The following is a 23,531-nucleotide window of genomic DNA, read 5'->3' as shown; positions in this document are numbered from 1 at the left end:
GGTGTTAAGGGCCTGTCCCACTGTACGAGGTAATTCAAGAGCTCACCCGAGTTTAAAAAAAATCAAACTCGTGGTAACTACGTAGAATGTACGTAGCGGCTACGTCGGAGCTCGTGGATGTCTCGTAGCGGCTCGTAATGTTAACGGCAGGTACTTGGGAAACACGGAAACTCGTGAAGTTTTTACAGCACTGTGAAAAATGTCCCCGAGAGCCCTGAGTACCTACGAACAGCTATTACCATAATTCTCCGAGTTCGAATCATGGGAAACTCGGGAGAACTCTTGAAATACCTCGTACAGTGGGACAGGCCCTTTAGTGTACGGGTGGTCGCTGGCCGGCACAAACTCGGTGGGCTGAAGGGCTAGTTTCCGCACTGCATCTCCAAACTAAACTAAATACTACGATAAAGAAGGTCCACTTTTAAATTTCTCTCTTCGTTTAAGTCCCTGGCACTTTAAAATAAAACCTTTCTGTTTCCTCATGTCCTGCCAAACAAAGATGGCAATGTAAAGGCAGCTGACAGTTCTTCATTGAACGTTGGTGCCTGATAATTCCTCCCCTGCCTCTGTTCCCATTGTGGTTCTAGGAGAGCCAGACAATCTTCAACCAATTCACAAAAAAAAGCTAAATCAAAGCGCTTTCTAACTTCTTAATTGGAACTTAACACTGTGCAGCACAGGACAAGGCCCTTCGGCCCACGATCTTTGTATCAAACATGATGCCTAGCTGAACTGATCTCTTCTGCCTGCATATGATCCATAACCTCTATTCCCTGCACTTCCAAGTGCCTATCTAAAAGCCTCTTAAACATCACTATCATCTCTGCCTCCACCACCATCCCTGGCAATGCATTCCAGGCCCCCGCCACCCTCCGTGTAAAAAAGAAAACTTGCCCGCACATCTCCATCAACCTTTTCCCCTTATAGCTATGCCCTTATATTCTGATAGTGACGTTCAGGAGATTCTCATTTGACTAGCTCTAAACCTAAATTCTACATCAATACTACAAATTAGTGTCCCACATGTCACAAATACAGACACCATACTTTCGCAACCAACATAAATTGCTCAGCACATAAATAAGCATGCCAATCCCACACACAAACCTGCTGTAGACAACCAAACTTGTGATGGTCAATACTCATATACACTGTAACACACACACACTAATTTTCCACATTGATCGACTGGCCAAGATAGACTGGCGATCGATTCTTAATGGGTTGACGGTGGATATGCAATGGAAGGCATTTAAAGACTGCATGGATGAACTACAACAATTGTTCATCCCAGTTTGGCAAAAAAATAAATCAGGAAAGGTAGTGCATCCGTGGATAACAAGGGAAATCAGGGATAGTATCAAAACAAAAGATGAAGCGTACAAATTAGCCAGAAAAAGCAGCCTACCAGAGGACTGGGAGAAATGCAGAGACCAGCAGAGGAGGACAAAGGGCTTAATTAGGAAAGGGAAAATAGAGTATGAAAGAAAACTGGCAGGGAACATAAAAACTGACTGCAAAAGCTTTTATAGATATATGAAGAGAAAAAGATTAGTTAAAACAAATGTATGTCCCTTGCAGTCAGAAACAAGTGAATTGATCATGGGGAACAAGGACATGGCAGACCAATTGAATAACTACTTTGGTTCTGTCTTCACTAAGGAAGACATAAATAATCTGCTGGAAATAGCAGGGGACCGGGGGTCAAATGAGATGGAGGAACTGAGTGAAATCCAGGTTAGCCGGGAAGTGGTGTTAGGTAAATTGAATGGATTAAAGGCCGATAAATCCCCAGGGCCAGATAGGCTGCATCCCAGAGTACTTAAGGAAGTAGCCCCAGAAATAGTGGATGCATTAGTGATAATTTTTCAAAACTCTTTAGATTCTGGAGTAGTTCCTGAGGATTGGAGGGTAGCTAATGTAACCCCCCTTTTTAAAAAGGGAGGGAGAGAGAAAACGGGAAATTACAGACCAATTAGTCTAACGTCGGTAGTGGGGAAACTGCTAGAATCAGTTATTAAAGATGGGATAGCAGCACATTTGGAAAGTGGTGAAATCATTGGACAAAGTCAGCATGGATTTATGAAAGGTAAATCATGTCTGACGAATCTAATAGAATTTTTCGAGGATATAACTAGTAGAGTGGATAAGGTAGAACCAGTGGATGTGTTATATCTGGACTTTCAGAAGGCTTTCGACAAGGTCCCACATAAGAGATTAGTATACAAACTTAAAGCACACGGTATTGGGGGTTCAGTATTGATGTGGATAGAGAACTGGCTGGCAGACAGGAAGCAAAGAGTAGGAGTAAACAGGTCCTTTTCACAATGGCAGGCAGTGACTAGTGGGGTACCGTAAGGCTCAGTTCTGGGACCCCAGCTGTTTACGATATATATTAATGATTTGGACGAGGCAATTGAATGCAACATCTCCAAGTTTGCGGATGACACGAAGCTGGGGGGGCAGTGTTAGCTGTGAGGAGGATGCTAGGAGGCTGCAAGGTGACTTGGATAGGCTGGGTGAGTGGGCAAATGCATGGCAGATGCAGTATAATGTGGATAAATGTGAGGTTATCCGCTTTGGTGGCAAAAACAGGAAAGTAGATTATTATCTGAATGATGGCCGATTAGGAAAAGGGGGGAGATGCAACGAGACCTGGGTGTCATAGTACACCAGTCATTAAAAGGAGGCATGCAGGTGCAGCAGGCAGTGAAGAAGGCGAATGGTATGTTAGCATTCATAGCAAAAGGATTTGAGTATAGGAGCAGGGAGGTTCTACTACAGTTGTACAGGGTCTTGGTGAGACCACACCTGGAGTATTGCGTACAGTTTTGGTCTCCAAATCTGAGGAAGGACATTATTGCCATAGAGGGAGTACAGAGAAGGTTCACCGGACTGATTCCTGGGATGTCAGGACTTTCATATGAAGAAAGACTGGATAGACTCGGTTTGTACTCGCTAGAATTTAGAAGATTGAGGGGGGATCTTATAGAAACTTACAAAATTCTTAAGGGGTTGGACAGGCTAGATGCAGGAATATTGTTCCCGTTGTTGGGGAAGTCCAGAACAAGGGGTCACAGTTTAAGGATAAGGGGGAAATATTTTAGGACCGAGATGAGGAAAACTTTTTTCACACAGAGAGTGGTGAATCTCTGGAATTCTCTCCCGCAGAAGGTAGTTGAGGCCAGTTCACTGGCTATATTTAAGAGGGAGTTAGATGTGGCCCTTGTGGCTAAAGGGATCAAGGGGTATGGAGAGAAGGCAGGTACAGGATACTGAGTTGGATGATCAGCCATGATCATATTGAATGGCGGTGCAGGCTCGAAGGGCCGAATGGCCTACTCCTGCACCTATTTTCTATGTTTCTATGATTCTTTTTAGAAATCAAATTAAACAGGCTCATGTGGGATGGCTGGACTGTTTATCTCAGTGACAAAGACCTTTGAGTTTCACAGCTCAGGCTAAATTCAGCAGGGAATTCTCCGCGTCATATCTCAATAGCTCATGAATCCAGACCTGCACTTTCGAAAGATCCAGAAGTTTAGTCGGGTCTGGCTGCAGTTCCTCCAATCGCTCTTTTAAGCGGCTGATTCGCATCTCAAACTCCCTGAGATCATCTTCTGCCTGCAAAACAGCCTGTAAAAGGACAAACACAGGTTTAAATTTAGATTGACAATCATGTCGTCATCTCACGAGACAAATGCTGGAGTAACTCAGCGGGTCAGGGAGTATCTCTGGAGAACATGGATGGGTCATGGAACCTAACTGTGTCCTTTCCATGTTCTCCAGAGATAGTTGTATAGTTTAGTTTTAGTTTATTGTCACGTGTACAAAGGCTTTTTCATTGCGTGCTAACCAGTCAATGGAAAGACTATACATGATTACAATCGAGCTGTCCACGTTGTACAGATACATGAAAAAGGGAATAACGTTTAGTGTAAGATAAAGTCTAGTAAAGCCGAATTAAAGATAAATAGACACAAAAAGCTGGAGTAATTCAGCGCGTCAGACAGCATCTCTGGAGAATAAGAATAGGTGACGTTTCAGGTCGAGACCCTTCTTTAGACCTTCTTCAGACGGTTTAAACCAACATCTGCAGTTCCTTCCTACCCAATTAAAGATAGTCAGAGGGTCTTCAATGAAGTAGGTAGCAGCACTGGTCTGCTCTCTTGATGTTGATAGAATTCAGTTGCCTGACAACAGCTGGGAAGAAACTGTCTCATAATCTGGAGGTGTGTGTTTTCACACTTCTGTAGCTCTTGTCTGATGGGAGAGGGGTGAAGAGGGAGTGCCCTGGATGAGACTCGTCCGTGATTATGTTGCCGGCCCAGCCGAGACAGCGTGAAATGTAGATGGAGTCAATGGAAGGGAGGTTGGTTTGTGTGATGCTCTGGGCTGCGTCCACAATTCTCTGCAATGTCTGGTGGTCTTGGATGGAGCAGTTCCCAAACCATGGTGTGATGCATTACGATAAAATGCTTTCAACGACACTGCCTGACGTGCTGAATTAATCCAGTTCTTAGTCCCCCTTTGTGTAATCCAGCATCTGCAGTTCCTTATTTCCACATGCCATCAACTCAGGTTGCGGCTCATCCATGTTCTTCATTTTTGCCAGAATAACGAGAGGAAGTGGTCCAATCTGCAGTGGGTGAACTTTTGTGACATGGACGGATATCTCAGGTCCTCCTCAGGGGTTAAGGGCAGGATTCCGTTCCTTTCAACTGTTTGTAACTTGACCAGTTTGCAAGTCGGAAAGGTGGGCACAAACCGGGTTCCTGCACATAGAAGATGCCCCTAACCGCCCCAGCAGCCAGCAAATCCATCTCACCAGTCTCCCAAACATTTGGTGATATGTACGGGCTGTACATAAGCTGGGCATTGATAAGCCGGGAAGGACCCATACTAGACCATTATATGGGTAAAGGTGATAACTTGAATCAACTATGTCATTGGCATTGGGCAGCATGTCATAGAGTTATACAGCATGGAAACAGGCCCTTCAGCCTAACTCATCCATGCCGACCAAGATGCCCCATTTAAGCTAGTCTCATTTGCCTGCATTTGACTCACATCCCCCCAAATGTTTCCTAATCATGTACCTGTGCAAGTGTCTTTTATTTGCTGTTGTAGCATCTGCCTCAACCACCTCCTCTGGCAGTTCATTCCCTACACCCACCACTACCCTTTGTGTGAAAGAGATGCCTTTTCCCCCTCACTTTAAACCTCTGTCCAGTCATCATCTTCAATGAACTGCCTACGAAAAGCCAATGAAGCATATTCAAGAATGAATTGGGATTGTTCGACGAGGGTCACACAAGTACAACGGGCAGAAGGGTGTCCCACTTCGCAGCAACGCCAGAATTACTTAAATCCTTTATAAAATGTCTTCAGTTCCCACCACATCCATCCTCGTGCCCTGTTTCACTCAATGAATGAAGCTGCCCCTGAGCACGGAAAGGAAAGAAGATCTTTGTTTACCTGCAGTTGCTCTGTGACAGGATGCTCCATAGCTTCAGTCAGCTTCTGTAGGACGACATACTTACTGTCAGCCATGGAGGTGACCAGCAGCTTCAACTCAGTCTGTCAACAAACAATGCAAAATCACGCTTAAAAAGCACACAAACCGTTCAAAAGAAAGGAACTGTCCGACAAATGCATACAGTACAGAGACAACGGAATGCAGTTAGCATTTCACAAGGTGGACTGCAGTGGCACATATCAAGCACGGTAATACGTAACTAAAGTTTAGTAATACAGCATGGATACAGGACCTTAGGCCCATCAATTCAATGCTGACCATAAATCACCCATTCATACAACTTCTGTTTTCCCTCTTTCCCATCAACTCGCTACACACTAGGGGCAATTTCACAGAAGCCAATCAACCTCCAAACCCGTAGTCTTTGTGATGTGGGAGGAAACGGGATCACCCAGAGGAAACCCATGCCTTCTCAGGATGAACGTGCAAACTCTACACAGACAGCACCCAGAGTCACGTAACTGGGTCCTGTACCCACAGTTGCCCTCGGGACACCAAAGTGGTGCGACTAGACTTGCTGCATCACAGCTCCAGAGACCTGACCGCTGGCGCTGCTTTTGTGGAGTTTGCATGTCCGCTTTGTGACCCCCCCACAGGTTTCTTCCAGGTGCTCCGGCTTCCTCCCACATCCCAAAAACGTGGGGGTCGGTAGTCACTGCATTTTGCCTCCAGTGTGCAGGTGAGAGAAGTTGACGAGAACATGGGCAAGCAAAAACTGAAAATAGTGGTAGGGGAATGTGCTCGGCGAACCAGTATAGATAACAGGGTATTCATTCCACGCTACAGGGAAATATGGGAACTGCCCATGTAAACTGTGAGTATTCCCATTGTGCCGTGGTCAACATATTGCAACTGTACTGCAGAGAGATGCTTCATTTCAAACCAACTGTATTAATTTGCTCCAAATCTTGCTGCTTTGATGCAAAGAGTAGAATCAAATTGAACAACTCTCTAAAAAATAAGTGTGTCTTTTGCGTGGTAGAGATGATGTGGAAAGTAATTGTTTTAGAACTAAGTGATGGGTGTGAATTGTTATGAATTGGGCACATTCCCTTTCTTTTTTGATTAGCTCTACCTTCTTTGGATTCACTACTTATTTATTTTATTTTCTCAAGGCCATCTTCTCTTTGGGGCCCTTGGTTTTTTTTTGGTTTTTTTCTTTCTTTCTTTTTCTCACTTTCAAGCGCGCAGTTTACTTGACCATCATCATTCATTTAACGTCAACTACTGCGGACTACACTCCACTACTATCCTCATTCGTCTCTTCTTTCTCTTTTCTCTTTTTCTATTATTGGTTAAAGTTTAAAAAAAAAGAAGTTGTACACAAAATGTATAAAGTTGCATATCATGATTGAGATGTATGTACATCGCTTCTAATAAAAAAATTAATACATTTTAAAAAAATTAAAAAATGAAGAGATGATGTGCAGAATTGTTTCGTTTAGTTTGGAGATGCAGCGTGGAAACAGGTCCTTCAGCCTACCGAGTCCACGCCGATTAGCGATCCCCGCACACTACCACTATCATACACACTTTGGGACAATTTACCATTTTTACCAAAGCCAGTTAACCTACAAATGTTCGTCTTTGGAGTGAGAGGGTAAAACGGGCGAGCACCCGGAGAAAAGCCGTGCGGTCAAGGGGAGAAAATACAAATACAAACTCGATACAGAACAGCAGCCATGGTCAGGATCGAACACGGATCCCTGGCGCTGTAAGGCAGCAACTCAACCGCTGCGCCACCGTGCCGCACGTACTTGCCCTGATGCACGAAACCCACAAGCAGGGAATGGCAGAACTGGACTCCACTGCAACCCCAGTAACACCGCAGTGACACGAGGCAGAGCTCCACTTACTTGGTACTCCATCAGCTGCTGCAGTCTGTCTCTGAGCCTCTCGCAGCGCTGCTTCAGGGTTAATCCTAACGAGCCGAGCCTGTCCTGGAGGCACCTCACCGTTTCTTCAATGATATCCTGGTTCGTTTTAGTCTCGGGCAGAACAAGGAAGAACTCATCCTTCTTCCCGGTTACTTCTTCAATCACCTCCTCGACCTCTTTTGCAAGACCCTAGGCAACAAAATAGAAAATAGAAAATAGAAAATAAGTTTTGTTTAGATCAGAGATACAGCGCGGGCAACCGAGTCCACGCCGACCAGCGATCACCCCGTACACTAACACTATCCTACACACCAGGGGCAAATTACTATTTTAACGGAAGCCCATTATAACCTACAAACCTGCACGTCTTTGGAGTGTGGGAGGAAACCGGAGCAGCCGGAGAAAACCCACGCGGTCACAGGTAGTGTAGTAAGGATCGAACCTAGGTCTCTGGCACTGTAAGGCAGCAACTCTACCGCAGTGCCACCGTGCTGCCCTGTCATCAAATGGTTACCAAAGATAGACACAAAATGCTGCAGTAACTCAGTGGGTCAGGCAGCATCTCCGGAGATGCATCTCATCAGTCTGAAGAAGAGTCCCAACCCGAAACATGACACATCCATTTTCACCAGAGATGCTGCCTGACCACAATGAGTTATTCCAACATTTTGTGTACATCTTTGGTATAAACCAACATATGCAGTTCCTTTTTATTACATTATATCAAATTGCTACCTTCAGTTCTGATGCTGGACTTTATCTCTACACTCTACACTCCCAACTCGGATATCTGAGTTTCACGCACTAGCTATGGTCTCAATCTCCAGTCGTATTGAACATTCCACCAATTGTGCTGTTGAAATCCATGTAGAATCCAGAGGAGAACATAGGATCGGCCCTTTAGCCCACAATGACTATCCGGAACATCTGTCTGTCTGACGGTAACAGGCTACGTGCTGGGTGGCTGTGGTCCTTGATGATGCTGTGTGCCTTCCGCAGATACCGCCTGTGGAAAATGTCCTGAATGGCCAGGAGACAGTTGCTGCCTTCACCACTCTCTGTAGTGATTTGCGGCTGTGGGCAGAACAGTTCCCGTACCAGACTGTGATGCAGCCCGTCAACAGACTCTCGATGGTGCAACTGCAGAAGTTTGTGAGGATGCTGACGTTCATGCCAAACTTCCTCAGTCTTCTCAGGGAAAAAGAGCCGCTGGCGGGCTTTCTTAGTTATTGTGTCCGTGTGCAGTGTCCAGGAGAGGTCCTCAGTGATGTGCACACTGAGGAACTTGAAGCTGCTGACCCTTTCAACCTCAGCATCACCGATGTAGATGGGGAGGTGCTCACTCCCCTGCTGTCCCTTGTAGTCCACGATCATCTCTCTGTAATCCACTCCACATGCGTCTGGGGTCAGAGCTGTAGTAGTTAGATTCCACTTTGTTTCTGTAGTCTATCTTAGCTCTCCTGATGCGCTTCCGGAGGTCATATCTGGCTGCTTTATAGGCGTTGGGGTCCCCTGAGTTGAAGGCGGTGGTCCGTGCTTTGAGTTTAGCGCGAATTTCCCGTCCGACCCAGGGTTTCTGATTTGGGTGACTTTTGGAATGACATCATCGATGCACTTACTCATGTAGCCAAAAACAGAGTCTGTGTATTCGTTGATAGGGCGGGAGTTCTCCAGCTTATTTACAGTCCTATACAGTTCGTCCAGGGCTAGAGATTTATCAGCCTGTGGGGGGATGTAAACAGCTGTAAGGACGACTGAGCTGAACTCTCTGGGGAGGTAGAAAGCTCTAGCTTTAATAGTCAGCAGCTCCAGAACCGGGGAGCAGTGTGTAGTTAAAACACAGGTTTCTTCCCACATAAGATGTGAAGGTTTGGTGGTTAATTGGCCTCTGTAACTTGCCCTAGTGTGTAGGGAGTGGATGATGAAGTGGGATAGCATAGAACTAGTGTGGACGGATGATTGATGGTCAGCGTGGACTTGGTGGGCCGAATGGCCTGTTTCCATGTTGTATCTCTAAACTAAACGAATACCATCCACAAGCCTACCTAATAAGCTCATCCTACCCCTCTCCCATCGCGGAAAAGGTATAGAAGTGTGAAAGCACACACCTCCAGATTCAAGGACAGTTGTCTTCCCAGCTGCCATCAGGCAACTGAACCATCCTACCGATCAATAACTAGAGAGCAGACCTGAGCTATTATCTACCTCATTGGAGACCCTCGGACTAAAGTTATCCTAGGACAAATTTTACCTTGCACAAAACATTATTCCCTTTATCCTGCATCTGTGCACTGTGGACATCTTGATTGTAATCAAGTATTGTCTTACCGCTGACTAGATAGCACGCAATTTAAAGCTTTTCACTGTACCTTGGCACAGGTGACAATAAACTGAACTGAAACTTTGCATACGCCTAGATATATAATGCAAGCAATTCAGTAAAATCAATCATAAATAATTGCAAAACTGCGATGATTGTAGTGTGAGAATAGTAGACTTCACCGAGGCAGTACACAAAGTATCGCCATGTTTTTAATTGTTATCTGTGGAAAGCTTGATTGCAATCATGTATAGACAGTAGACAATAGGTGCAGGAGGAGGCCATTAGGTCCTCCAAGCCAGCACTGCCATACATTGTGATCATGGCTGATCTTCCACAATCAGTACCCCATTCCTGCCTTCTCTCCATATCCCTTGACGCCACTATCTTTAAGAAGTCTATCTAACTCTCTCTTGAAAGCATCCAGAGAATTGGCCTCCACTGCCTTCTAATGCAGAGAATTCATCAAAGTACAGTCTTTCTGCTGACTGGATAGCATGCAACAAAAGCTTTTCACTGTACCTCGGTATACATGACAATAAACTCAAGTAAACAAATTCAGGACAGTGCATGAGCTGCCCCATTAACTTTCTTTGCTGACAAGAAAGGCTGAGAGATCTGTTCCCAGTCACGTGTATCTGCCTCTGTCTTTACTTCTTGTCTCTCCCAAACTTGTGTCTACACAAAAGGAAACAACAATCCACATGTAAACACAAGTCCTGCCTCACCTCTGCCAAGTTCTCTTCCATCCTGTGATCAAATCTATTCGCTATCAACTCAAATATTAATGAGAGACACGAGGAACTGCATCTGTTGAAATCCTGAGTAAAACTGGAGTAACACAGCGGGACAGGTGATATCTCAGGAGGGGATGGATAAACGACGTTTTGAGTCGGGAACCCTCTCCAGATATTCACCTCAAATATTGGCGACACTGACAATTTCTCACCTCTTCGAGGTTCAAGTGTGCTTCAAGTTTTTCCAGGAGAAAATTCACGCTGGTAAAGATGTGATCTTCGACACTGTCCATCCAGTGGCAGGCAGCTGACGCACCATCAAACAGCTTCTGCTCCAGAGCAAGACTCTGTTCCTCAGCATCCTTACCCTGCGGACAGAGGTGAACAATGACCGGCAATCGTTTTTTTGTTGCTTCCACCCAAAATCCTTTCCAACAGAAACAAGTGAGAGGGCTGGGTGAGACCGTACCTGCGAGGAAAGATCTCTGAAAGCTTCGCTCAGGTCAGTCATCAGGAACTTGACAGCTTCTAGGGACTTGTCCGACGTCTGAGATTCCCCTTTGAATAAAGCCATTCCACTCGATACCCCGCCAGCCAATCCATACACCTGCTAATGTTACACAACGAAGAAATCATTTTCAAAATACAAGTGTAGCTCAGACTGCAGTCAATAGACAATAGGTGCAGGAATAGGCCATTCGACCTTTCACCGCCATTCCCTGTGATCATGGCTGATCATCCACATTCAGTACCCCGTTCCTGCCTTCTCACCATAGCCCCTGACTCCACTATCTTTAAGAGCTCCATCTAAAGGGCCTGTCCCACCAGCATGCGACTGCATGCGCCGAGCGCGACCAAACCGGAAGCGGGGGCCGCGCGGAGGTCGAGTGATCCCATACGAGTTGGCGTTAAGTTCGAGCGAAGTCCGCGGGAAGTTCGCGCTAGGCGTGCACCGTCAAGACGCTGCGTACGGCGTCGAGACTCTGTGCACGCCCGTCGAGGCGGTGAGTACGGCCTCAATGCGGCTGCGGGTCGGCAGGCCGTTGCCGCGCGGAATTTTTGGGTAGCGTCAGTTTTTCGGAGCCCCGCGATGTGGGGACCAGCGCCACACAACTCCATATGGCTCCGGCGATCGAAGTGGGACTGGCCCCCTGAGGCCGTACGGTTCAAGCGACCACGTTAGGTCGCGCTTGCCGCATGCAGTCGCATGCTTGTGGGACAGGCCCTTAACTCTCTTTTGAAAGCATCCAAAGAATTGGCCTCCACTGCCTTCTGAGGAAGAGAATTCCACATATTCACCACTCTCTGGGTGTAACAAAGTCAAACAAAGGTGATACAATACGGCATTCCATCAGGTGTTACAATTACTACGACACCGGCACACTTTAGACTTTTAGAGAGGCAGCGTGGAAACAGGCCCTTCGGCCGATTGAGTCAGCACCGACCAGCGATCACCCAGTACACATTACCACACTAAACTCTGCTTAAATCAGCTGCCGAGCTTCAACATTGTAACCGGACTTAAAGGGGTCTTCATTGACGTTAAGTACTTGGTAGTTACTAGCACTGCGAAAGGTACTGTACAAGTTCAATTTCATTCAACTAGAAGTTTGTGAGCAGAGGAGACGCTGTGCGTTGGAGTTACCTGGTGCTCCAGTGTATTTTTGAACATCTTCTGCTTGTTGCTGGTCTCTTTATGGAGATTCTGCCATTTCATTCGCAGCTGCTGCAACGCGAAGACCTTCTCCCCCTCAAAACCCAGCTCCTGCGATAGAGATCCCTGCTGGGCAGCCTCGCTGAGATAAAAAACAGGAGAGAAAAAGTCAGTGGTGTCCTCTCCTCATTCCCCAACTGGCGATGAACAGGCTCCTCAGAAAAACATTTGACTGCTGCCTAGATGTGGAGCAAGGAACTGCAGATGCTAGTTTACACCCGAAATGCTGGAGTAACTCAGCGGGTCAGACAGCAATCTCGGGAGTAAAGGAATAGGTGTCATTTCGGGTCGAGACCTTCTTCAGACTCGCCATGTCAACCGTAAATGTCACCTATTCCTTCTCTCCCGAGATGTTGCCTGACCTGCTGAGTTACTCCAGCATTTTGTGTCTATCTTCTGACTACTGTCTAGGTTTGGCCCACCCTTCCTCGTGACCAGGATGACAGAGGTGACCTGGGTGTCAGAGGTTACGGGGGGGAAAAGGCAGGAGAATGGGGTTAGGAGGGAGAGATAGATCACCCATGATTGAATGGCGGAGTAGACTTAATGAGCTGAGGGGCTTAATTCTATTCCTATCACTTATGATCTTACGACCAGCAACATGTCACTCCCTGCAGGGTCACAGTTCCATGTGCTCTTTCCCTGCACAATTTATAGATGGTCCTTGTGTGAGGCATTAATACCTTCTAATCCAAACATACTGCCTGGATTAGAAGGCATTAGCTGTAAGGAAAGGTTGGACAAACTTGGGGATTGTTTTCCTTGGTGCGCTGGAGGCTGAGGGGAGACCTGATGGAACTGTATAAAATGATGAGAGGCATAGACAGGGCAGACAGTCGGAAGATTGTTTTTCCAGGGTGGAAATGTCAAAGACCAGAGATTGCTTTATGGTGAAAGGGGTGACGTTTAAAGGAGATGAGCGGGGCAGGTTGGTTTACGCACAGAGAGTGGTGGGTGCCCCTGCCGTGGGTGGTGGTTGTAGCAGATATGATAGTGGCGTTTTGTCCAGGTATGGAGATGGGCGTCGAATGGAGGCATACGGACCAGGTGCAGGCAGAGGAGATTAGTTGGACTTGACATCATGTTCTGCATGGATATTGCGGGCCGAAGGGCCTGTCCCTGTGCTGTACGGATCTGCGTACGATTGCTGGCTTTTGTTGCCACTGAACCAAATCACGCCCCTGACAAAGCTGCACCGAGGTTTGGCTTGTTGGTGGAGGAGGGATTAGGAAGTGGACTGGGGTAGAGTAGTGATGAGCCTCAAAGACAAGTAACACTGGTCTAACTACACCCGACACAGGTAAATTACAGCTGACTCAGAAAATAAATAGATGTAGGTTATGCAAATCTGAAATAAAAACAGCATTGTAGGCCGTGCCCATCAGTACTGGCAGCACTTGCACAATGAGAAAGAAGTCACCATTTTGGGTCCAAGGCGTGTCAGAAATGAGCAAGAAAGGTTTAATCTTCAGTTGCAGAGGTGGTGTCAGATTCGTTCAGTTTAGTTGAGAGACACAGCATGGATCAGGCCCTTCAGCCCTTCGGCCCACCAAGTCCTCGCCAGCCAGCAATCCCCGTACACTAGCACTATCCAAAGCACTAGGGACAATTTACAACATTTCAGGAAGCCAAATCAACCTGCAAACCTGCACGTCTTTGGAGTGTGGGAGGAAACCAGAGCACGCGGAGAAAACCCACGTGGTCACAGGGAGAACATACAAACTCGATACAGACAGCACCCGTGGCCAGGATCGAACCCAGGTCTCAGGCACTCTACTATTTTGCCACTGCACCACCCTACAGATAGGGGTGGGATAGGTCGAACAAAGGGAATTTCATGGATGGGGTGAGGTCAAATGGGTTACTGTGGTAGCTCGAAGGACATAATGCTTCTTAGGCTGTGTTATGTTTTGCTAACTGCAGAGCCATGGGACTCTGCTAACGGAGTGAGAAATGGCGACTCCTAATATAGACATAAAAAGCAAAATCTTTCTCAATCCTAATACAAAGTGCGGGAGTAACTCAGTATGTCGTCTTGGAATGTGTCGGGGGAGCACTCAAATAATACAATAACAAAATGAGTCACAAAATTCCAACAGCTGATGATGGAACCATGATCTGGAGGCCATCGCCTGCCCCTGGGTTTCTTCACATTCTCCTCCTTCAACAGAAGCCACGGCTGTACATATAGATGAAGGGTGGGAGAACGCCTCAGCGTCTTTCACTACCTCTGCTCTGAGGTAAACTTCAATTTTACCTGGACTCCTAATCTTAATTAATGTGCATTTGCAAATACAGTAGAAATGGACATTTTAGGAGCCCAGACGACAAACATAAAACTGTCAACCAATAGGTATATGGATGGGAAAGGAATGGAGGGTTATGGTCTGAGTGCAGGTAGATGAGACTAGGGGAAAATAAGTGTTCGGCACGGACTTGAAGGGCCGAGATGGCCTGTTTTCCGTGCTGTTATTGTTATATGGTTATATGGTTAATTACTTAGGTTCCAGAGAGAAAAAGAAAAATCAATTCTGTCTAAACCTTCCTTGTGGTTAATACTTTCCAATCCAATCACCATCCGAGTCAACCTCTTCTGCATCTAAAGCCTCGCATTCCTTCCTGGAATGGGGTGACCAAAACTGCACACAATGCTGAAGAAGGGTCCTGACCCGAAACGTCACCCAACCTTTTTCTCCAGGTGCTGCCTGATCCGCTGAGTTACTCCAGCACTTTGTGGCTATCTTCACAATACTGCAAATGTGGCCCCACCAAAGGTTTATACAACTGCAACAGGACCTCCTGAATCTTTATCCTGACCGATGAAGCCAAGCGTAAGCGAATGGTATGTTGGCTTTCATAGCAAGAGGATTTGAGTATTGGAGCAGGGAGGTTCTACTGCAGTTGTACAGGGTCTTGGTGAGACCACACCTGGAGTATTGCGTACAGTTTTGGTCTCCAAATCTGAGGAAGGACATTATTGCCATAGAGGGAGTACAGAGACGGTTCACCAGACTGATTCCTGGGATGTCAGGACTGTCTTATGAAGAAAGACTGGATAGACTTGGTTTATACTCTCTAGAATTTAGGAGATTGAGAGGGGATCTTATAGAAACTTACAAAATTCTTAAGGGGTTGGACAGGCTAGATGCAGTAAGATTGTTCCCGATGTTGGGGATGTCCAGGACAAGGGGTCACAGCTTAAGGATAAGGGGGAAATCTTTTAAAACCGAGATGAGAAGAACTTTTTTCACACAGTCATACACAAGTGGTGAATCTCTGGAACTCTCTGCCACAGAGGGTAGTTGAGGCCAGTTCATTGGCTATATTTAAGAGGGAGTTAGATGTGGCCCTTGTGGCTAAGGGGATCAGGGGGTATGGAGAGAAGGCAGGTACGGGATACTGAGTTGGATGATCAGCCATGATCATATTGAATGGCGGTGCAGGCTCGAAGGGCCGAATGGCCTACTCCTGCACCTAATTTCTATGTTTATATGTTTCTATGTAACCCATATGCCTTATTTCCCATGTTATTTGCCAACATTGTTCTACTCAGGGAGTTGTGAACTTGCAATACAAGTTCCCTCTGTACATGTTGTCAACAAAAATGATTTATTGGAACTCGGCTTTTAGATTTTACAGACACTGCGTGGAAACAGGCACTTTGGCCCCCAGAGCCTGCGCCGATCAGCGATCACCCTGTACATGAGCACTATCCTAGAACAATTTACAGACGGCAATTAACCTACAAACCTGGGGAAACCGGAGCACCCGGAGAATACCCACGCGTTCACAGGGCGAACGTACAAACTCCCAACAGACAGCACCCGTGGTCGGAGTCGAACCCGGGTCTCTGCGCTGTAAGGCAGCAACTCTATGCCGTGCCACTGCGCCGCCCACTTATCTTACAATGTTAGTCTAGTGAGAATAAACAGGCTTAGAGCCTCCATTTAAAATGAAGGACGAGGACTCGGGTCACAGACGCAGAAACCAATGAGTGCTCACCTGCCCTGTGATCTCTGCTCCTCACCCAGAGCCTCCACACTGCTTTGCTGAGTCAGGATCTTCTCTCCACTGCTTGCTACCGACCGTAGCAGATTCTTCTGCTCTGCAAGCTGCTGTTCCAGCTCCTGTGGACATAGTCATACACAATCAGCCTCAACTATAATGAAATAAGAGCAAACAGCGCCTTCAACAAACAAACAGATATGCTCTAATTTTGCCTGCAGAGTCCACATCCACGTCTGTGCAAGAGGTCCACTTATCTCCTCTCTTCTAGCAGATCATATTCTTGCTATATTTAAGAGGGAGTTAGATGTGGCCCTTGTGGCTAAAGGGATCAGGGGGTATGGAGAGAAGGCAGGTACAGGATACTGAATTGGATGATCAGCCATGATCATATTGAATGGCGGTGCAGGCTCGAAGGGCCGAATGGCCTACTCCTGCACCTATTTTCTATATTTCTATCATCTTGGTAAGTGCTTCCAACTTTATCATTCCTTATTTCCAGCTTCTGCATTATGCATTTTGTAGCTACATTTTTATCAGCATCTAACTATTTTCACATCAAGTGTGTAGGAAGGAACGGCTGATGCTGGTTTACACCAAAGATAGATACAAAATGCTAGAGTAACTCAGCGGGCCACGCTGCATCTCTGGAGAAAAGGAATAGGTGGCGTCTCGGGTCAGAACGTTTCTTCACACAGTCTGAAAAATTGTCTCGACCCGAAACATCACCTATTCCTTTTCTCTAGAGATGCTGCCTGACCCGCAGAGTTACTCCAGCTTTTTGTGTCTATCTTTGCTTTCACATCAAGATCGCATGACCAAATGCCCTTCTACAGGAGTGCCTACAATGTGCCATCAGATTGAATGGCGGGGTAGACTTGACGGGCCAAATGATCTAATTCTGCTCCGATAACATGAACTTAGGACAATCTTTGACCTGGGAGCTACTCACCTTCTGTCTCTGCAGACTGTTCTGCTGGTTTTGGTAGCGAGTGGCTCGTGCTTGAACCAGCCATTCTTGGAAATTGGGGCTTGCGTGGAGCGTGGAATCCATTTCCATATCCTCCTTCTCCTGATCCACACCATCCTTTATTAAAAGAAAAGCACACGGTTAGCCTATCGCTCCCAACATCTCAACTCCAACTCTCTTTTTGTTTGCTCTGAATGCATTCATTTTTTTAAAGATAGAAGAGCCTCAAATGTTATAGGGTTCAATTGTTCTTAGTTTAGTTTAAAGGTACAGAGGAAACAGGCCTTTGGCTCACCGAGTCCACGCTGACCATCAATCACCCGTACACTGGTTGTATCCTTCACACTAAGGGAGGAACCCGGAGCACCCGTGGGAAACCCACGCAGTCACAGGGAGAAAGTGCAAACTCCGTACAGACAGCACCCATAGTCAGGATTGAACCTGGGTCTCTGGTGCTGTGTACCGTTGTGCCACTGGGATAAGAGGGGAGAAAAGCGAGTGACTGGTCAATGATTATGCTGAGTTGCCTAGGGCTGGAGAACTTGGTGTTGAGCCCTTCGGCTTCAATGAGCCCAGCCAGACCACCCTATTAAGATACCTGGTCTGAGCATGGTGCACTCTGCCACACACTTGAACAATAGAGATGTGGAGGGTTATGGGCAGGAACAAATGAGTCAAGGTCAAATATCAGCCAAATGTATTGAATAGTGGAATAGCTGAGAATGTATGACCAACTCCTGCTCGTCTCCCTTATGGTATTATTTCTAAAAAACAAATTCATTTCTCAAAGTGTCATCTTGGGATCCAAATTCACCCTCTTGACAGGTTCTTGATTAGTACGGGTGCCATGGGTTATAGGGAGAAGGCAGGAGAATGCATTGGAGAGGGCAAGATAGATCAGCCATAATTGAAACATAGATAGAAACATAGAAAATAGGTGCAGGAGGCCATTCGAGCCAGCACCGCCATTCATTGTGATCATGTCTGATCGTCCCCTATCAATAACCCGTGCCTGCCTTCTCCCCATATCCCTTGACTCCACTAGCCCCTAGAGCTCTATCTAACTCTCTCTTAAATCCATCCAGTGACTTGGCCTCCACTGCCCTCTGTGGCAGGGAATTCCATAAATTCCCAACTCTCTGGGTGAAAAAGTTTTTTCTCACATCAGTTTTAAATGACCTCCCCTTTATTCTAAGACTGTGGCCCCTGGTTCTGGACTCGCCCAACATTGGGAATTTTTTTTCCTGCATCTAGCTTGTCCAATCCTTTTATAATTTTATTGAATGACGGAGTAGACTTGATGGGCCGAATGGCCTAATACTGCTCCTACATCTTACGTACTTATGTACTCTGAATTATTGCTGCAGTTCTGGGGATAAACAAGCTCAATAACATAACCACTATACTATCAAAATTTGGGAGTGATCGGGATCAGACAGGACCCTTCCATCTATCTAATTGGAGACTTTTGAACTATGTATCTCTAAACCTACTTATATATTCAGAGTTATATCTTGCTTTAAATGTTGGACCCTCTATCCTTTATCTATGCACTGTGAACGGCTTGGTTGTATTTGCGTTTGATTATTTTTTTGACTGAATACCACACAAACAAAAGCTTTTCACTATACTCGAGTACATGGGACAATAGTAAACTAAACTGAACCCAACCCTCAATGAGATCAGCACACCAGACTAGGTCGGCTCAGGAAGCTGAATAAGCTTTTTTTTTTAATGCAGGTGTTCCCAACCGTTTTCGTCCCGTTTACCCCTGGCAACTTTAATAGCACATAACAATGTTACTTCACATATTTATGAACAACTAATGATGAACAGATACCGGTACACCAGAACCAGAACAGTCAATGGGAAAAAATATGTACAAATCCAGAATCAACAAATTTACCCCCTGGGTCAGCGAAACCCTTGTTTCAATGTATAAATTTCCATGTATATGAAACCATCATAATAGATTGAACTCAGCAATGTATTTTACTGCTTGGCTTGGCTGGGATAACACTAACTTCTCTCGTTGATCCATGCACATCTGCACAAAAGCTAAACGAGGGCTCAGAACATGACCAAGTTTGCACTGTGACATTTCATTGATTTACACGCAAAATCATCGGAAGCTTCAAACTGAAAGCAAGTAGTGTGACTGAGAAAACGGAGGAGCTGGGCAGATTATGTAGTGATGAGGTTCAGGTTTATTGTTGTCATGGGTAACGGGGATACAGAGAAAAGCTTTTGTTTCAGCAACGGAGGGAACAGGAGCTGGGGGAAGGGAGAAACATCAATTTCATGTCCAAGTGTACGATGTATTAGATAGAAATTACAGCTCAAACAGGTCACACAAACGCAACATTTGAGAAACATTTAGACAAGTACATGGATAGGAGAGGTTTATTGGGATATGGGCCAAACGCTGGCATGTGGGACTAGTGTAGATGGGATTTGTTGGCCGGTGTGGGAAAGTTGGGCTGAAGGGCCTGTTTCTACACTGTATGACTCGAGTCATAGCTTAACTAAGCCAGACTTAGTTGAGAACAGAAATCTGCATTTGCAGTGCGGATGTTGATTGTAATGTTTAGGAAATTAGAGACTCAGTGACATTTATTGCATCATAGCTTTTAACAACGGTGCACTCTACTCCTTTCCTATTGTGTACACATCCTGTCTGTGCACCAGACGGAGCAGGACTGCAAACATAGGCGAGACACGGTCACAGGAGTATCAGGCATTAGACTGAACTCAAGCAGCCCTTAAAACAATACCTGCTATCTACAATGGAGGCAGTAAAGTCAGTGGCTGTGGGCTGTGTATCATAGCAAGGGCAGCTCCCGGTGGGTGCCGCAGTGGCACAGAAGCGAGCGCCGCGGAGCCGTGCAAGAGCAGACTCAGTGGCCGGAGATGAGGTCGGGTCGAGGACGTACAAAGAGGGTCCCGGAAAAGGAGAGATGCCGAGAGTCACGAGGCACCCGGCAGGTGGGCGCCACGGAGAGCAAAGAGGGACCAACATGTCTCTACTGAGTAGGAAAGAACTGCAGATGCTGGTTTAAATCGAAGGTAGATTACCTATGACTCTAGTGAGTACTTTTGTAACTTTGCCAGCGCCAGACATGTGACAACTGTTTGTGCATTGGATGCAAAAACAAAGCATTTCTCTGTACCTAGCTACATGTGATAATAAGGAACAATTGAACCGGATGTCTGGTATTAAAGTAAGCTGGTATTTGTCAAATCAAGCCAACCCTTTGACTAACTAGTCCCCACATCATCATCTAACCACAATGCCAGATCTACAGGGGTATTTTAGCAACCTCAAGCGAATGAGCACAAGCTGTGTGGTAAAGTGTCTGTGCAGGTTGCTCACGCATGGCAGGGTAGGGCAGACAGGCTTTAGTTTAGTTTAAAGAGACAGCATGGAGACAAGCCCTTTGCCCCACTGAGTCCACACCGACCATCATGGGATGTGGGATTAAACCGGGGCACCCGGAGGAAATCCAGGCGGCCACAGGGAGAACGTGCAAACTCCACACAGACAGCCAGCACATGAGGTCAGGGTCGAACCTGGGACTCTGGCGTTGTGAGGCAGGGGCTCGACCAGCTGCGCTGCTGTGCCTCATAAAGCAGCTCTACTGCGCTGAGAGCGGACAAAGTGTGTAATGGGGGTTAGCAAGGGGATGAGATTCATTCCCAGCCTTACTTTGATTCCGATCCTTTTGTCCTGCAGCAGTTTCTGCAGCTCCACCAAGCTCCCCTTCAGGTTGCGGAGTTTGTCCGTCAGGTGCTCGGCTTGTTCCCGCGTCTGGGGCTTCCCTTCAATGAGCAGGTTCTCGCTGTTGACGGAGAGCTCAGACACGGAGGCCACTTTCCGCTCAATCTGCATCAGTATGTCCTGCAGCCGAGGAAGAGAAAGAGGCAACTCAGCCTGCTTCCCAATATAGACGGAGCAGCACACCGCACCCTCTCCCGAGGCCCACCACATAAACACGACCCACAGCAATCTGAATCACGGCCCATAAACCAGTTATAATGAGGTCAAGTCATTGAGTATTTTGCAGGTGGAGATTGACATTCTTGATTAGTAAGGATGTCAGGGATGATGGGGAGAAGGCAGGATAATGGGGTTGAGAGGACAAGATAGATCATCCATGATTGAATGACGGAGTAAACTATAGGCTGAATGCTCCTAAAACCTATGAACAAACTTTTTGTATTGAGGTAACATCCTACTTCATCAAGTAGGTCCACAGATTATTGACTGGAAGCCCTGGCCAACATTTAGTCCTCATCATTTATCCTTCATGATGAGGTTCATGAAGTTCATCCGGTGCATTTCAGAGACTTCAGGATATGTGTATGTGGATTACACAGAAAAGCTGGAGAAACTCAGCGGGTGCAGCAGCATCTATGGAGCGAAGGAAATAGGCAGTTCCCTCTTTAAAACTATGTGTATGTGGATATGGAGGTCAGGATATGTGTATGTGGAAACTGGAGTCTGGAGAGATATGGATTATGCGCAATAAAGATAAGAGTTTACTTGACACTTTATTTACTTTAGAGATAAAGTATGGCCCGTTGGCCCACCGTCGAAATTTGCTTGTTCCCAACCACTATCCTCAATGGACATTACAAAAAATTTGTTATCTTTTACCGAAGCCAATTTTAACCTGCAAACCTGTACGTTTTAAATAGCCTAAGTGTCCAAAGTGTGGGAGATAATTCACAATATAACATGATTTTTATATCTAATTTACATTAATTTATAGCCCAAATGGAAGGAATTTAGTGTTCAATTGGGGAAAACGTGCAAAACTCCGCACAGACAGCACCCGTGGTCAGGATCGAACCTGGGTGGCTGGCACTGGAAGGCAGCAACTCTACCGCTGCGCCGCCGTGCTGCTCTTTGAAGTTCTCCAAGCTTAAACCGATACCTGACAGTCGGTCAGCTGATCCTCCATGTCCATGTGCTCTCCGGGGACTTCAAGAGCAGTGTCCAGTGCGGCCTTTGTCATCTGCAGCCAGTTGTCCAGCTCATCGGCCTCACTGCGATACATTTGCAGGGCTTGGATCTGCCGCTGTTCTTATTATCCTGGTCATAAAACCTCTCCTACCTTTTGCGACGGGGATGCAGCTTTTTGTTAAAAGATTCACTAGGTGAGTGGGCGTTTTTATTAAACCTTCAATCCGCGTCTTAAACCCGCCCCACCGATCAGCGCCCAATCGCCCACCGCCAACCAATTCTAACAATGACCGAGTCGCCAGGTTTTAAATCACCTAGATACCCCCCCCCCCCACTCCCCACCGTGTTGCGCCTTCTTCCCATTATTCATATCAATTATGGTAAAAAGAAGGTCTTGAGGAACAGCATCTCTTGTTTACAGATCTCTTAGAAACATAGAAAATAGGTGCAGGAGTAGGCCATTCGGCCCTTCGAGCCTGCACCACCATGGCTGATCATCCAACTCAGTATCCCGTACCTGCCTTCTCTCCATACCCCCTGATTCCTTTAGCCACAAGGGCCACATCTAACTCCCTCTTAAATATATACCAATGAACTGGCCTCCATTATGTTCTGTGGGAGAGAAGAGCAGAGTCCAGTTCGGCCTCTGTGTGTGAAAAAGGTTTTCCAGCTCATCGGTCCTCAAAAGATTTCCCCCTTGGATCCTTAAACTGTCTTCCCCTTGTTCTGGACTTCCCAACATCGGAAACAATCTTCCTGCATCTAGCCTGATTCACCCCTTAAGAGTTTTTGTAAGTTTCTATAAGATCCCCCCTCAATCTTCTAAATTCTAGCGAGTACAAACCAAGCTCTATCCAGTCTTTCTTCATATGACCCCCCCTGACATACCAAGAATCAGTCTGGTGAACCTTCTCTGTACTCTGTACTCCCTCTATGGCTTGTTTAACTACCTTGTATCATTACCACCAAGCCCGTGTTCTTACACAACAGATGCAGGTCACAACTCTGCTACATTTAGCATTTCACGGGAAACTTTCAGGACACTCAGCAGTTCAGGCAGCATCCCTGGAGAAAAGGGATAGGTGACGTTTCGGGCCGAGACCCTTATTCATACCAAATACCTCAATATGCCACCTGACCTGCTAAGTTATGCCAGCACCTTGTGTCCTTCTGTGCATTAAGCAGCATCTGCAGTTTCATGTTTCTACGATATGAAACGTTCTTTTAGTTTAAATCATTGACACCATTTTGCCTGGCACCATTATCCCTGTAAACACTTCATCTCTTTTAACCAACTCCATTCAGACAGCACCCATAGACAGGATTGATCCTGGGTCTCTGGCACTGCAAGGCAGCAACACCATAGACAATAGACAATAGGTGCAGGAGTAGGCCATTTGGCC

General features: G+C 46.3%; 1 protein-coding gene across 1 annotated transcript in view; it reads right to left on the bottom strand.

Moving 5' to 3' along the window:
* Nucleotides 1-23,531, bottom strand: part of syne1b (spectrin repeat containing, nuclear envelope 1b) — a 386,581-nt gene that overhangs the window by 123,503 nt on the left and 239,547 nt on the right. The window contains 10 exon segments of the mRNA XM_055638842.1: nucleotides 3,517-3,636; nucleotides 5,479-5,580; nucleotides 7,396-7,605; nucleotides 10,686-10,841; nucleotides 10,943-11,083; nucleotides 12,119-12,269; nucleotides 16,190-16,314; nucleotides 17,145-17,279; nucleotides 20,869-21,060; nucleotides 22,100-22,248. Of these exon segments, the coding sequence (XP_055494817.1) occupies nucleotides 3,517-3,636; nucleotides 5,479-5,580; nucleotides 7,396-7,605; nucleotides 10,686-10,841; nucleotides 10,943-11,083; nucleotides 12,119-12,269; nucleotides 16,190-16,314; nucleotides 17,145-17,279; nucleotides 20,869-21,060; nucleotides 22,100-22,248 (1,481 nt within the window).

The sequence above is a fragment of the Leucoraja erinacea genome, chromosome 8 (assembly GCF_028641065.1).
Source record: "Leucoraja erinacea ecotype New England chromosome 8, Leri_hhj_1, whole genome shotgun sequence".
Lineage (NCBI taxonomy): Eukaryota > Metazoa > Chordata > Chondrichthyes > Rajiformes > Rajidae > Leucoraja > Leucoraja erinaceus.
Note: the sequence above shows the minus strand (reverse complement) of the source record. Positions and strands in the feature narration are given on the sequence as shown.